Source organism: Oncorhynchus clarkii, chromosome 2 (genome assembly GCF_045791955.1).
Source record: "Oncorhynchus clarkii lewisi isolate Uvic-CL-2024 chromosome 2, UVic_Ocla_1.0, whole genome shotgun sequence".
NCBI classification, from domain to species: domain Eukaryota; kingdom Metazoa; phylum Chordata; class Actinopteri; order Salmoniformes; family Salmonidae; genus Oncorhynchus; species Oncorhynchus clarkii.
In genome coordinates this window covers 6435534-6450023 of record NC_092148.1, presented here as the reverse complement: position 1 = coordinate 6450023, position 14490 = coordinate 6435534, and the positions used below count along the sequence as shown (strand labels likewise).

General features: G+C 43.0%; 1 protein-coding gene across 1 annotated transcript; it reads right to left on the bottom strand.

Annotated features, from left to right (window-relative positions):
• Positions 1-5917: 5917 nt before the first annotated feature.
• LOC139378955 (allograft inflammatory factor 1-like) lies at positions 5918-12483 on the bottom strand. Its single transcript, XM_071121597.1, has 6 exons — positions 12356-12483; positions 12053-12114; positions 7129-7195; positions 6979-7020; positions 6287-6452; positions 5918-6112 (listed from the first exon to the last, which is right to left on the bottom strand). Exons 1-6 carry the CDS (start codon positions 12372-12374, stop codon positions 6025-6027), a joined length of 444 nt encoding a protein of 147 aa, XP_070977698.1. The 5' UTR covers positions 12375-12483; the 3' UTR covers positions 5918-6024.
• Between the last annotated feature and the right edge of the window lie 2007 nt (positions 12484-14490).

Genomic DNA, 14490 nt, shown 5'->3' with positions numbered 1-14490 from the left:
TCACCAAAATCTGTCGTAAATTAGCCCAATGCGTTTCTATAGGCTTATTTTGGACCTAAACTTGTCGCCTACCTTCAGCCATTGGGACAACGATTCGACTTGTTAGGGTGGAGACTTCTTCTTCAATGAAGTTTAACGGTGGTTGGCATCCAATATGTTGCATTACCGCCACCTACTAGACTGGAATAGAACTCCCTATACTTTGCTTTAAAACAATTATTAAAAAATACCCTACCATAAAACACTACTGACAAAAAAAAGAATTACAATCTAAATAACACCACCCTACTCCACTATTTAAATCTATTTAATCCTACCTCATGCCAACAACCTGAAAGGATGGGACATCACCACATAACACACCCTGTAACTCTTCTGATGTTAAGCCTCGCACACCCATATACCTCTCTGCAGCTGCCACCACAACCTCAATTTTCTGCGACTTACATTCCATCCCTGCAGTACAGTTGGTTACCATTGCTATAAATGCTAAAAATTCAATCTTACTGAAACATATATCACTTGTTGGCCTATCCCTCTGTACTGGTACATATCTACTACTCCCACCACTCCTCTCTGGATCCCTCCATCTGTACTGGTACAGATCTACTACTCACACCACTCCTCTCAGGATCCCTCCATCTGTACTGGTACATATCTACTACTCCCACCACTCCTCTCTGGATCCCTCCATCTGTACTGGTACAGATCTACTACTCACACCACTCCTCTCAGGATCCCTCCATCTGTACTGGTACATATCTACTACTCCCACCACTCCTCACAGGATCCCTCCATCTGTACTGGTACAGATCTACGACGCACACCACTCCTCTCAGGATCCCTCCATCTGTACTGGTACATAGATACTACTCCCACTACTCCTCTCAGGATCCCTCCATCTGTACTGGTACATATCTACTACTCCCACCACTCCTCTCAGGATCCCTCCATCTGTACTGGTACATATCTACTACTCCCACCACTCCTCTCAGGATCCCTCCATCTGTACTGGTACATATCTACTACTCCCACCACTCCTCTCAGGATCCCTCCATCTGTACTGGTACATATCTACTACTCCCACCACTCCTCTCTGGATCCCTCCATCTGTACTGGTACAGATCTACTACTCACACCACTCCTCTCAGGATCCCTCCATCTGTACTGGTACAGATCTACTACTCACACCACTCCTCTCAGGATCCCTCCATCTGTACTGGTACAGATCTACTACTCACACCACTCCTCTCAGGATCCCTCCATCTGTACTGGTACAGATATACTACTCACACCACTCCTCTCAGGATCCCTCCATCTGTACTGGTACATATCTACTACTCACACCACTCCTCTCAGGATCCCTCCATCTGTACTGGTACAGATCTACTACTCACACCACTCCTCTCAGGATCCCTCCATCTGTACTGGTACAGATCTACTACTCACACCACTCCTCTCAGGATCCCTCCATCTGTACTGGTACAGATCTACTACTCACACCACTTCTCTCAGGATCCCTCCATCTGTACTGGTACAGATATACAACTCACACCACTCCTCTCAGGATCTCTCCCTCTGTACTGGTACAGATCTACTACTCACACCACTCCTCTCAGGATCTCTCCCTCTGTTCTGGTACAGATCTACTACTCACACCACTCCTCTCAGGATCCCTCCATCTGTACTGGTACATATCTACTACTCACACCACTCCTCTCAGGATCCCTCCGTCTGTACTGGTACAGATCTACTACTCACACCACTCCTCTCAGGATCTCTCCCTCTGTACTGGTACAGATCTACTACTCCCACCACTCCTCTCAGGATCCCTCCATCTGTACTGGTACAGATCTACTACTCACACCACTCCTCTCAGGATCCCTCCATCTGTACTGGTACAGATCTACTACTCACACCACTCCTCTCAGGATCCCTCCATCTGTACTGGTACAGATCTACTACTCACACCACTTCTCTCAGGATCCATCCCTCTGTACTAGTACAGATCTACTACTCACACCACTCCTCTCAGGATCCCTCCATCTGTACTGGTGCAGATATACTACTCACACCACTCCTCTCAGGAGCCCTCCCTCTGTACTGGTACACATCTACCACTCCTCTCAGGAGCCCTCCCTCTGTACTGGTACAGATCTACTACTCACACCACTCCTCTCAGGATCCCTCCATCTGTACTGGTACAGATATACTACTCACACCACTCCTCTCAGGATCCCTCCATCTGTACTGGTACAGATCTACTACTCACACCACTCCTCTCAGGATCCCTCCATCTGTACTGGTACAGATATACTACTCACACCACTCCTCTCAGGATCCCTCCATCTGTACTGGTACAGATATACTACTCACACCACTCCTCTCAGGATCCCTCCATCTGTACTGGTACAGATATACTACTCACTCCACTCCTCTCAGGATCCCTCCATCTGTACTGGTACAGATATACTACTCACACCACTCCTCTCAGGATCCCTCCATCTGTACTGGTACAGATATACTACTCACACCACTCCTCTCAGGATCCCTCCATCTGTACTGGTACAGATATACTACTCACACCACTCCTCTCAGGATCCCTCCATCTGTTCTGGTACAGATCTACTACTCACACCACTCCTCTCAGGATCCCTCCATCTGTACTGGTACATATCTACTACTCCCACCACTCCTCTCAGGATCCCTCCATCTGTACTGGTACAGATATACTACTCACACCACTCCTCTCAGGATCCCTCCATCTGTACTGGTACAGATATACTACTCACACCACTCCTCTCAGGATCCCTCCATCTGTACTGGTACAGATATACTACTCACACCACTCCTCTCAGGATCCCTCCATCTGTACTGGTACAGATATACAACTCACACCACTCCTCTCAGGATCCCTCCATCTGTACTCCCCTTGACCCATCTTCCTCTACTTTCTTCACTGCCTCAGCATATGAAGAGTTCTGCACTATTCTAACCCTGGAAAACTCAACCTGCCTCTCTCGCACGGGACATTTCTGATCCCCAGCCACATGAGCACCCCTACAATTAACACACACCACTACTTTCACCAATGCTACACAGTCCTTTGTCTCGTGCCATTCTGCACACTTCTCACACCTAGGAACCTCCCTCATACACACTGCTGCCACATGCCCATAAGCTTGACACCTGTAACGACGCAATGTATTTGGTATAAAAGCTTGTACAGGATAACTTATACATCCTAACATCACTTTGTCGGGCAAATACTCAATATCAAAACTCAAAAGAGCAGACAATGATTCTTCTGTTTCACCACTCTTGTCACGCTGTCTGCATCGCACCAAACAACGAGCATCACAAACACCGGGAATCTTCACTTTCAGTTGGTTAACTTTTAAAAATACTGCTACCCCAGTAATCACTCCTTTCAATGGCGCCCTATTCTTGAGAGCGAAACGATTCACATTTCTTGCCCCCATTCGTTTAACGCAGAGTGCCTTCTCCCTCTGACCAGCAGAAACACAAATAATTATCACAAGACTACTGTACTTCTGGTTACCGTCATCGATTCCACAGTACCCAACTCTGTTTTCACCCATCCTGAAACCACTAATGGATCAGCCAAAGGCACCGGTCCACTTTTTCCAAAACGCCACTGCTACTGTCACAGACTCATCTTTATCTTGACCCTCAGTGCCAGCCTCGGGCTTTGAGAACTTCACCACACCTACCACCTCTGATACTTCGACCTCATTCACTTCCATTTCTGAATAAGAATGTACAGTTGTGGCCAAAAGTTTTGAGAATGACACAAATATTAATTTCCACAAAGTTTGCTGCTTCAGTGTCTTTAGATATTTTTCTCAGATGTTACTATGGAATACTGAAGTATAATTACAAGCATTTCATAAGTGTTAAAAGCTTTTGAGAATTACATGAAGTTGATGCAAAAAGTCAATATTTGTACTATTGACCATTCTCTTTCAAGACCTCTGCAATCCACCCTGGCATGCTGTCAATGGCATCCTATTCTTGCATAATCAATGCTTGGAGTTTGTCAGAATTTGTGGGTTTTTGTTTGTCCACCCGCCTCTTGAGGATTGACCACAAGTTCTCAATGGGATTAAGGTCTGGGGAGTTTCCTGACCTTGGACCCAAAATATCAATGTTTTGTTCCCCGAGCCACTTAGTTATCACTTTTGCCTTATGGCAAGGTGCTCCATCATGCTGGAAAGAGCATTGTTCATCACCAAACTGTTCCTGGATGGTTGGGAGAAGTTGCTCTCGGAGGATGTGTTGGTACCATTCTTTATTCATGGTTGTGTTCTTAGGCAAAATTGTGAGTGAGTCCACTCCCTTGGCTGAGAAGCAACCCCACACATGAATGGTCTCAGGATGCTTTACTGTTGGCATGACACAGGACTGATGGTAAGCGCTCACCTTGTCTTCTCCGGACAAGCTTTTTTCTGGATGCCCCAAACAATCGGTAAGGGGATTCATCAGAGAAAATGACTTTACCCCAGTCTTATATCAGTTGGTCCCTGATGTTTTTCTTGGAGAGAAGTGGCTTCTTTGCTGCCATTCTTGACACCAGGCTATCCTCCAAAATTCTTTGCCTCACTGTGCGTGCAGATGCACTCACACCTGCCTGCTGCCATTCCTGAGCAAGCTCTGTGCTGGTGGTGCCCCGATCGTGCAGCTGAATCAACTTTAGGAGGCGGTCCTGGCGCTTGCTGGACTTTCTCGGGCGCCCTGAAGCCTTCTTCACAACAATTGAACCGCTCTCCTTGAACTGCTCACCTTGAAGTTCTTGATGATGATCCGATTAATGGTTGATTTAAGTGAAATCTTACTGGCAGCAATATCCTTGCCTGTGAAGCCCTTTTTTGTGCAAAGCAATGATGACGGCACGTCTTTGGAAGTAACCATGGTTGACAGAGGAAGAACAATGATTCCAAGCACCACCCTCCTTTTGAAGCTTCCAGTCTGTTATTTGAACTCAATTAGCATGACAGAGTGATCTCCAGCCTTGTCCTCGTCAACACTCACACCTGTGTTAACGAGAGAATCACTGACATGATGTCAGCTGGTCCTTTTGTAGCAGGGCTAAAATGCAGAGGAAATGTTTTTGGGGGGATTCAGTTCATTTGCATGGCAAAGAGGGACTTTGCAATTAATTGCAATTCATCTGATCACTCTTCATAACATTCTGGAGTATATGCAAATTGCCATCATACAAACTGAGGCAGCAGACTTTGGGAAAATTAATATGTGTCGTTCTCAAAACTTTTGGCCACAACTGTACTAGCAAATACTCACCTTTAACCTGTAGCTTGACCTCAAAGCAGCGTTCATTTTGTCCCATCTGCAACCTACATCTGTACCATTGGCTGTGACTGTACTCCACCATGGAGAGAGCCAAAGATGCATCTCCTGAACTGAGATTCCCTCCAAAGCTCACCCTTTTTCCTAGGAATGTTTGGTTGGAGATATCTGTAGGGTATTGAAGTATTTGGATCTCACTGTCTCCCTTGATCTCTGCCCAGGCCACTGATGATATTTGAGTATTTCCTGTTGTCATGTTCAACAGGCAAGGCAGGGTAGCTATCCCGTTGGGTGCTGCCATAACTGAATGTAGAATTTTGCATTCTTTGGAGGAGAGGAGAGGCTTAGTCAAACAAGGTTTACTCTATTTTTATTTGACACTTACATAGAAAGAAATGGAATATATAATTTTACCTTTCACTTTGAGTGATGTTTTTCACCATTACACAAACACTCAAATCTGTTATGGGATTCTATCATTTTATCAGAAATGCTGACAATTGATATACTTTAAGTATATTCGATCAAGAGCTTGATATGAGGTTCTGCAGCTGCACACACGTTTTTCACCAACAAATGGACAAGCCTATGGATCAATCAAACCTTTCTTTATTCCTTACAATGAAACCTGTATAACCCAGTTCATTTGACATTCAGTTTTTACATGAACAGATTGGATCCATAACGTAATTGCCTTCAGGGCAGATCTGAAAAAGTCTTGCGTTGCGGTGGTCCACTCTCTTTGGGCTCCTGGTCTTTCCCTTTCTCCTCAAACATCAAGATCCTTCAGCAGAGAAAAATAAAATAACAAATTATTACACAAGTCATGTAGCAAAAAGACATATAACCTTAAAGGAAATACAGTGGATTACAAAAGTTCAGAATCGTATTCAGAAAATTCATTTCAGGTCGAAGGTAATGCCTTCATTAATGTAGTGTCAGTTTCCTTCTAACTTACAGTCGGAGTATGGAATTCCTCTTCCCTAGCATCATATTGAGAAAGTCTGTGTAACAGAACGTGTCTCGTGCAGCACCGCCAACCACATCTGACATCATCTTTTTCAGCTCCAAGTGAGTCTTTGCCACACCCAGCTTCTCCAACATGCGCTTCAGCCCCATCATGTCTGTGACACAGAGATAGAGAGAGTGTCACGTTCGTCATATGAATGAGACCAAGGCGCAGCGTGGTATGCATACATTCTTTAACAATATAAGAATGAACACTGAACAAACTAACAAAGAACAAACCGTGAAGCTAATACGGATAATGCAGACAGGCAACTAAACATAGAATAAGAACCCACAAACACAAAAGGGAAATGGCTACCTAAATATGATCCCCAATCAGAGACAACGATAAACAGCTGCCTCTGATTGGGAACCATACCAGGCCACCATAGACATATAAATACCTAGACCTACAAAACCCCTAGACATACAAAAAGCCTAGACAATACAAAAACTAGCATACCCACCCTGACCTAACCAAAATATAAAGAAAACAGAGATATTAAAGGTCAGAGCATGACAGAGAGAGAGAGAGAGAGGCTGTGACAAAGATTGAGCCATCCATGTGAACTATGTTGTCCTCATGATTAGCCTAATCTTGTTATTCATCATGATTGTCATAAAAAAAGAAGGCAATTTTACCAATGTCTCCTTGGTCATTGAGATCAAATTCCATGTATTTGTCTGTAAAACAATATAGAACACATTACAATGATTATGTTATTGTTGATTCATTCAATAAGGAAACATAACTGTCTGATCAATGTGCAATTAAAAGACTTGAAATCTCACTTTTAAACATTTCCAGTTTTGAGCTGAGGTCCTCCTCCTCTGCATATTTAGGATCTGTGAGAAAAACCTTAAGAATAGAATACCACAAGGCAGACATTGAGATTAGATCGTGTCAGTGGTGACCTGTCATTCAGCCACACATTTTTAGCAAAAAAACAAACATGTTTTGCATGTTACTTTGGCATTAGTATGTGTCACATATCAGTTTGCAAACAATGGAAATTTGATTTATTTCACCTTTACTTAACCAGGTAAGCTAGTTGAGAACAAGTTCTCATTTACAACTGCGACCTGGCCAAGAAAAAGCAAAGCAGTGCGACACAAACAACAACACAGAGTTACACATGGAATAAACAAGCGTACAGTCAACAACACAATAGAAAAAAAAGAATGATGATGATGTGCAAGTAGAGATACTTGTGTGCAGAAGAGCACAAAAGTAAATAAACACAATATGGGGATGAGGTACTGTAGGTAGATTGGGTGGGCTATTTACAGACTATGTACAGCTGCAGCGATCTGTTAGCTGCTCAGATAGCTGATGTTTAAAGTTAGTGAAGGAAATATAAGTCTCCAACTTCAGCGATTTTTGCAATTCGTTCCAATTACTGGCAGCAGAAAACTAGAAGGAAAGGCGGCTAAAGGAGGTGTTGGCTTTGGGGATGACCAGTGAGATATACCTGCTGGAGCGTGTGCTATGGGTGGGTGTTGTTATCGTGACCAGTGAGCTGAGAGAAGGCAGAGCTTTACCTAGCAGAGACTTGTAGATGACCTGGAGCCAGTGGGTCTGGCGCCGAATATGTAGCGAGGGCCAGCCGACTAGAGCATACAGGTCGCAGGGGCTTTGGTAACAAAACGGATGGCACTGTGATAGACTGCATCCAGTTTGCTGAGTAGTATATGGGAAGCTATTTTGTAGATGACATCGTCGAAGTCGAGGATCGGTAGGATAGTCAGTTTTACTAGGGTAAGTTTGGCAGCGTGTGTGAAGGAGGTTTTGTTGCAAAATAGAAAGCCGATTCTAGATTTGATTTTGGATTGGAGATGTTTAATATGAGTCTGGAAGGAGAGATTACAGTCTAGCCAGACACCTAGGTATTTGTAGTTGTCCACATATTCTAGGTCAGAACCGTCCAGAGTAGTGATGCTAGTCGGGCGGGCGGGTGTGGGCAGCGAACGGTTGAAAAGCATGCATTTGGTTTTTACTAGCGTTTAAGAGCAGTTGGAGGCCACGGAAGGAGTGTTGTATGGCATTGAAGCTTGTTTGGAGGTTTGTTAACATAGTGTCCAAAGAAGGGCCAGATGTATACAGAATGGTGTCGTCTGCGTAGAGGTGGATCAGGGAATCACTCGCAGCAAGAGCGACATCATTGATATATACAGAGAAAAGAGTCGGCCAAAGAATTGAACCCTGTGGTACCCCCATAGAGACTGCCAGAGGTTCGGACAACAGGCCCTCCGATTTGAACCAGGCGAGGCAGTCATTTGAGAAACCAAGGCTATTGAGTGTGCCAATAAGAATATGGTGATTGACAGAGTCGAGCCTTGGCCAGGTCGATGAAGACGGCTGCACAGTGTTGTCTTTTATCGATGGCGGTTATGATATCGTTTAGTACCTTGAGCGTGGTTGAGGTGCACCAGTGACCAGCTCGGAAACCGGATTGCACAGCTGAGAAGGTGGGATTCAAAATGGTCAGTGACTGTTTATTAACTTGGCTTTCAAAGACTTTAGAGAGGCAGGGCAGGATGGATATAGGTCTATATCAGTTTGGGTCTAGAGTGTCACCCCCTTTGACGAGGGGGATGACCGCAGCAGCTTTTCAATCTTTAGGGATCTCGGACGATACGAAAGAGAGGTTGAACAGACTGGTAATAGGGCTTGCAACAGTGGCGGCAGATAGTTTTAGAAATAGAGGTTCCAGATTGTCTAGCCCAGCTGATTTGTACGGGTCCATGTTTTGCAGCTCTTTCAGAACATCTGCGATCTGGATTTGGGTGAAGGAGAAGCTGGGGAGGCTCAGGCAAGTAACTGCGGGGGGTGGGCGGAGCTGTTGGCCGGGGCTGGGGTAGCCAGGAGGAAAGCATGGCCAGCCGTAGAGAAATGCTTATTGAAATTTTCGATTATCATGGATTTATCGGTGGTGACATTGCTACCTAGCCTCAGTGCATTGGGCAGCTGGGAGGAGGTGCTCTTGTTCTCCATGGACTTTACAGGGTCCCAAAACTTTTTGGAGTTAGAGCTACAGGATGCAAATTTCTGCCTGAAGAAGCTGGCCTTTGCTTTCCTGACTGACTTTGTGTATTGGTTCCTGACTTTCCTTTCCTGAAAAGTTGCATATCAAGGGGACTATTCGATGCTAGTGCAGTCCGCCACAGGATGTTTTTGTGCTGGTCAAGGACAGTCAGGTCTGGAGTGAACCAGGGGCTATATCCGTTCTTAGTTCTACATTTTTTGAAAGGTGCATGCTTATTTAAGATGGTGAGGAAATTACTTTTAAAGAACGACCAGGCATCCTCGACGGATGGGATGAGGTCAATGTCCTTCCAGGATACCCGGGCCAGGTCGATTAGAAAGGCCTACTCGCAGAAGTGTATAGATATATAAGATATATCATGGAGTTAATAAACATGGTCTCTTTTTTGTTTTCTTGAGAAAGACAGCTCCAAAATGTAGATGTTTCAGCCTATCTCAGTGCTTTCTGTGGTGGTTGGACAAGCCAGCAGAAAATATGAAGCGTTGCACCATGATTAGTTCAGTGTTCTGTTACTCATGGGGACACTACATTAAGTCTAAAGGTAGAGCTAGTAAATTCAAGCCACTTGGGTGCTGCCATTGAGTTACATTAGATGTACCCATCCAAGAATTGATCAATTTGTTCCCCATAATGACAAAGTGAAAACAGGTTTTTAGAAATGTTTGCAAAAAAACCAAAACAGAAATACATTATTTACCTAAGTATTCAGAACCTTTGCTATGAGACTCTAAATTGAGCTCAGGTGTGTCCTGTTTCCATTGATCATCCTTGAGATGTTTCTACAACTTGATTGGAGTCCGTCTGTGGTAAATTAAATTGATTGGACATGATTTGGAGCTGCGCCCCACCTGTTTTGAGACCCACATTTTTAGCACCCAAAAAAATTGGGGGGCTTGCCTGTTTCGCATGTTATGTTATTTTGGCATTAATACGTGTCACATATCAGTTTGCAAACAATGTAAAAAAATATATATATAATTTAAAGTCGCATACAAACATGGTCTTCTTTTGGTTTTCTTGAGTAAGGCAGCTCCAAAATGCAGGTGTTTCAGCCTATTTCAGTGATTTCTGTGGTGGTGGGGCAGCCAGCATAAAATATAGAGCATGATTGGCTCAGTGTTCTGTCACTCATGGGTACACTACGTCACGGCCAAGTCTAAGGGTAAAGCTCGAAAATTCAAGCCCCTTGGGTGCTGCCATAGAGTTACATTAGAAGTGCCCATCCAAGTAGGCTCACGGTCATTGGCCACAGATAACATGACGTCAAATCACGTTATATCTACAGTAGCTTTGATTGGACTGATCATATCAACATCGTACTTTCAAAATCTTAGCTAGCAGTCATCGTCATGAATCAAGTCGGCAATCTACTGGCAAATCCTTTTTAATCCTTGTCTTGTGAAGAGAAATAATGAAGAGAAATTATAGATAAAATGTATCAGTACTCATCGGCCATTGGACATAAACATTACACAACAAGTTGGGGATCGCAAATTCAACAATGAGTGTTTTGGAAGGAATCAGTGGCTAACTGCAAGCATTCCAAACCAATCATTGTCAAATAAATCATCGTGCCGCGCTCAAAACTGTTAACTTGGAACTGCAAAACCTGACTTTGGTGAGTTCAAAACAACTGGGAAATTGGGAAAAACAAGCTACGACTGGGAAAATACGTTTTGAACTTTCATCCAACTCAGAATTGTAAATCGGGAACTCAGCCCTCTTTCTAGAGCTACGACCTGAAGATCACTGTTGTCATCATGATTTTCCCAAGTTCCCAGTTGTCTTGAAAGAACCATAAATTCAGAGAATGCCAGACTTTGATGACAAAGTTTGATAACAAAATATGTCCACAAAGGACCGCTGGGCCACATTCCTGTTCAGGTGAGCACAGCACAACAAGGTGAGTCCAAAAATGTCTTGTATGCTGCTGAAAAGATTATGTGCCAGGGAGATATGTATACTGTAGCTAAGAAAGTTATACTAAGTGTATGTTATGTAGTAAGATCTTAGTAGCCCATGTACCTCACCCTAATAATTTAAAACATTTTGCCTACTGTTCTGACTTGGTGGTGCACATGTAGCCTATAACCTGTTTTTGATAAATGTTATCATCGATTACATTTATGCCTCTTTTTATCCTACGGTTCTGACTTGGTGTACATGGAGAGCACTGTAAGAACGGCCCATGTTCTGATTTCTGTCACTGTACAATTAAAAAGTGCTGAACAAATATTTATATCGACTACATCCATCCTAGCTCACTCATTAATGTCTTAATCAAAATTACGGACTGCCTCTTATCAACTTGTCGTCCCTTTATGCCATAGTTTGTACATCTCAATTGACAGTAGAAACCACATTTGTTAAAGCAAGTCAGCCATACATAGATCTTTTTTTAAAGACAGTAAATGAGGCTGAATGTACTGTTTCGCTGCCAGACAAGGCTCAGCTGATAGCCTGGTGTAGCTGTGATATTGTGCAATTAATGTATTGTTTAGTGTTGTGTATTGGCTTTGCTGGCATGCATCCCACAATTTTATTTTCCTCTACCAAGATTTACATGCTAAAATCGCCACTGGATAGTGTACATAGATAATAAGATGCTAATAATACTATAGCTAGATAATACTACCATAATAACATTTATAGACAGATGAACAACAGACCTCATTGATGGAGTTCAGTTTCACATCCTGCTGAGACTTGAGGAATCCAAATGCTTTCCCTCCTGAAATGATATGAGGATCAACTCAGAAATCGTGTTACCACTCACTTCCTTATTGGTGATCTATCCACACAACCCTCACACATTCACAGGATCTAACTAAAGATAACAGATTTGATTTCATTGATTGATTTAGCTAAAACACTTTATTTCTTTAATCAATTGTTTATAAAATCTGTGGAGTGCATATCGACAGACAGACGGACTGACAGCGTGAGATGAGACATATGACACAGAGACTTACCTTGCAAATGTTTGTCCATGTCAATCTGCTGTTATTTGGTGGATCATAGAGTAGTAAAAGGGACCAGGGGTGGATGAGCGTTGTGTCATGAACACTGAAAGTGTAAAGTATGTATCTGTATTTTGTGACAGAAGAGGAAGTGTGGGGAGTTAAAGTTAGAGTGTGGTCATTTGCTAAGTTCCCCTCTCACATCCACTCACAGCCGACGGAACAGACAGAGAACAAAGAGAGTCTATGGAGGGGACAATGAACTAAGGGGTTTGCATTTGACATATGCTAGACTAGGCTACCACAAACACTGCACACTACATTATTGTCTACATATGTTTTTTTAACTATTCAAGTTCTTTCAGCAAAACATGCAATCACTTTTCATGTCTTTTTTTATTTATTTAACTAGGCAAGTCATCAAATCCAATGTATTTATATGGCCCTTCTTACATCAGCTGATACAGTGCCTTGCGAAAGTATTCGGCCCCCTTGTTGTTGATTCTTCACAAAAAAATACAGGTTTATATCTTTATGTTTGAAGCCTGAAATGTGGCAAAAGGTCGCAAAGTTCAAGGAGGCCGAATACTTTCGCAAGGCAATGTATCTCAAAGTGCTGTACAGAAACCCAGCCTAAAACCCCAAACAGCAAGCAATGCAGGTGTAGAAGCACGGTGGCTAGGAAAAACTCCCTAGAAAGGCCAAAACCTAGGAAGAAACCAGGTTATTAGGGCTGGCCAGAACAAATTCTTATTTTCAATGACGGCCTAGGAACAGTGGGTTAACTGCCTGTTCAGGGGCAGAACGATAGATTTGTACCTTGTCAGCTCGGGGATTTGAACTTGCAACCTTTCAGTTACTAGTCCAACCACTAGGCTACCCCATATAGATTTAGGTACAAGAAAGGAATGCATATAATTATTTTTACTTAACTAGGCAAGTCAGTTAAGAACAAATTCTTATTTACAATGACGGCCTACCTCGGCCAATTGTGTGCAGCCGGATGTGATGCAGCCTGGATTTGAGCCAGATACTGCAGTGATGCCTCTTGCACTGTCTTAGACCACTGCGCCACTCGGGATGTAACATGTAACAGTACGGTTAGGCTAAGTATTGTAGAACTAATTGGATAAATGTGAAAATTACAGGGCTCCTGAGTGGCGCAGGGTCTAAGGCATTGCATCTCAGTGAATGAGGCGTCACTACAGTCCCTGGTTCGAATCCAGGTTGTATCACATCTGGCAGTGATTGGGAGTCCGTCATTGTAAATAAGAATTTGTTCTTAACTGGCTTGTCTGTTTAAATATATGTATATTATTTTAAGCAAATAACTTGTTCTCAGTCCTTGACACTAGATGGCACTGTTAAGCATATAATCTTCAAAACAACATTCTTTTTATGTGAGAAGTCAATAAATGTTTCCCCGCAAATGTGTATTCATGACCCATATAGAAACTAGGCCTTGGAGAACTGAGATTGGACTCTGAGATGAGAGACTAACTTGATAAGGAACTTCACACACTCACATGGATAATGGCACTGTTTCAGTCACACGGGTTATCAATACTTCTGTTGATCATCAGAACACAGTTTGCTGGTGAGTAGTCATTTTTTATTAAATTGCACTTGATTTAATTGTCTGAAAGTAATTTTTAGAGCAGTATGCATATTTAAAAAGTTAATATGCTAATTTGATCTATTTTTTTCCCATAATTTCCCAGGTGCTGAGTCTTGTTCTCATGTAGATGCGCCAACAATTATCATCACAGCTACTCAGGAAGAGGTAGCTGTCCTCCCCTGTTTCACATCAATCCACAAAGCAACCAGAGTGAAATGGACAAAACTTTCACCTAAACCTGAGGACATCTTGGTGTGGCCTGATAATCCATCTGTGGCCCATAAATCAGAACGTGTGGCCTTCGAGTCGGGAGCGGATGTTGTGGTGGCTGGAAACCTGTCCCTGTCTCTAAGAGATGTAAGGAAATCTGACGAGGGCTTTATAGTTGCAATGTCTGGTTGGGATGGAGTTGTGTTCATGTGAAAAACATCACTCTAAAAGTGAAAGGTAAAATTATATATTCCATTTCTTTCTATGTAAGTGTCAAATAAAATAGAGTAAACCTTGTTTGACTAAGCCTCTCCTCTCC

Bases quoted from the DNA above. Each gene is read 5' to 3' on its own strand.
- LOC139378955 (XM_071121597.1), bottom strand. The intron at 7,021-7,128 runs GTGAGATTTCAA...ATTGTTTTACAG, and splicing joins AAAACTGGAAATGTTTAAAA to ACAAATACATGGAATTTGAT. The intron at 6,453-6,978 runs GTAAAATTGCCT...TCTGTGTCACAG, and splicing joins CAATGACCAAGGAGACATTG to ACATGATGGGGCTGAAGCGC.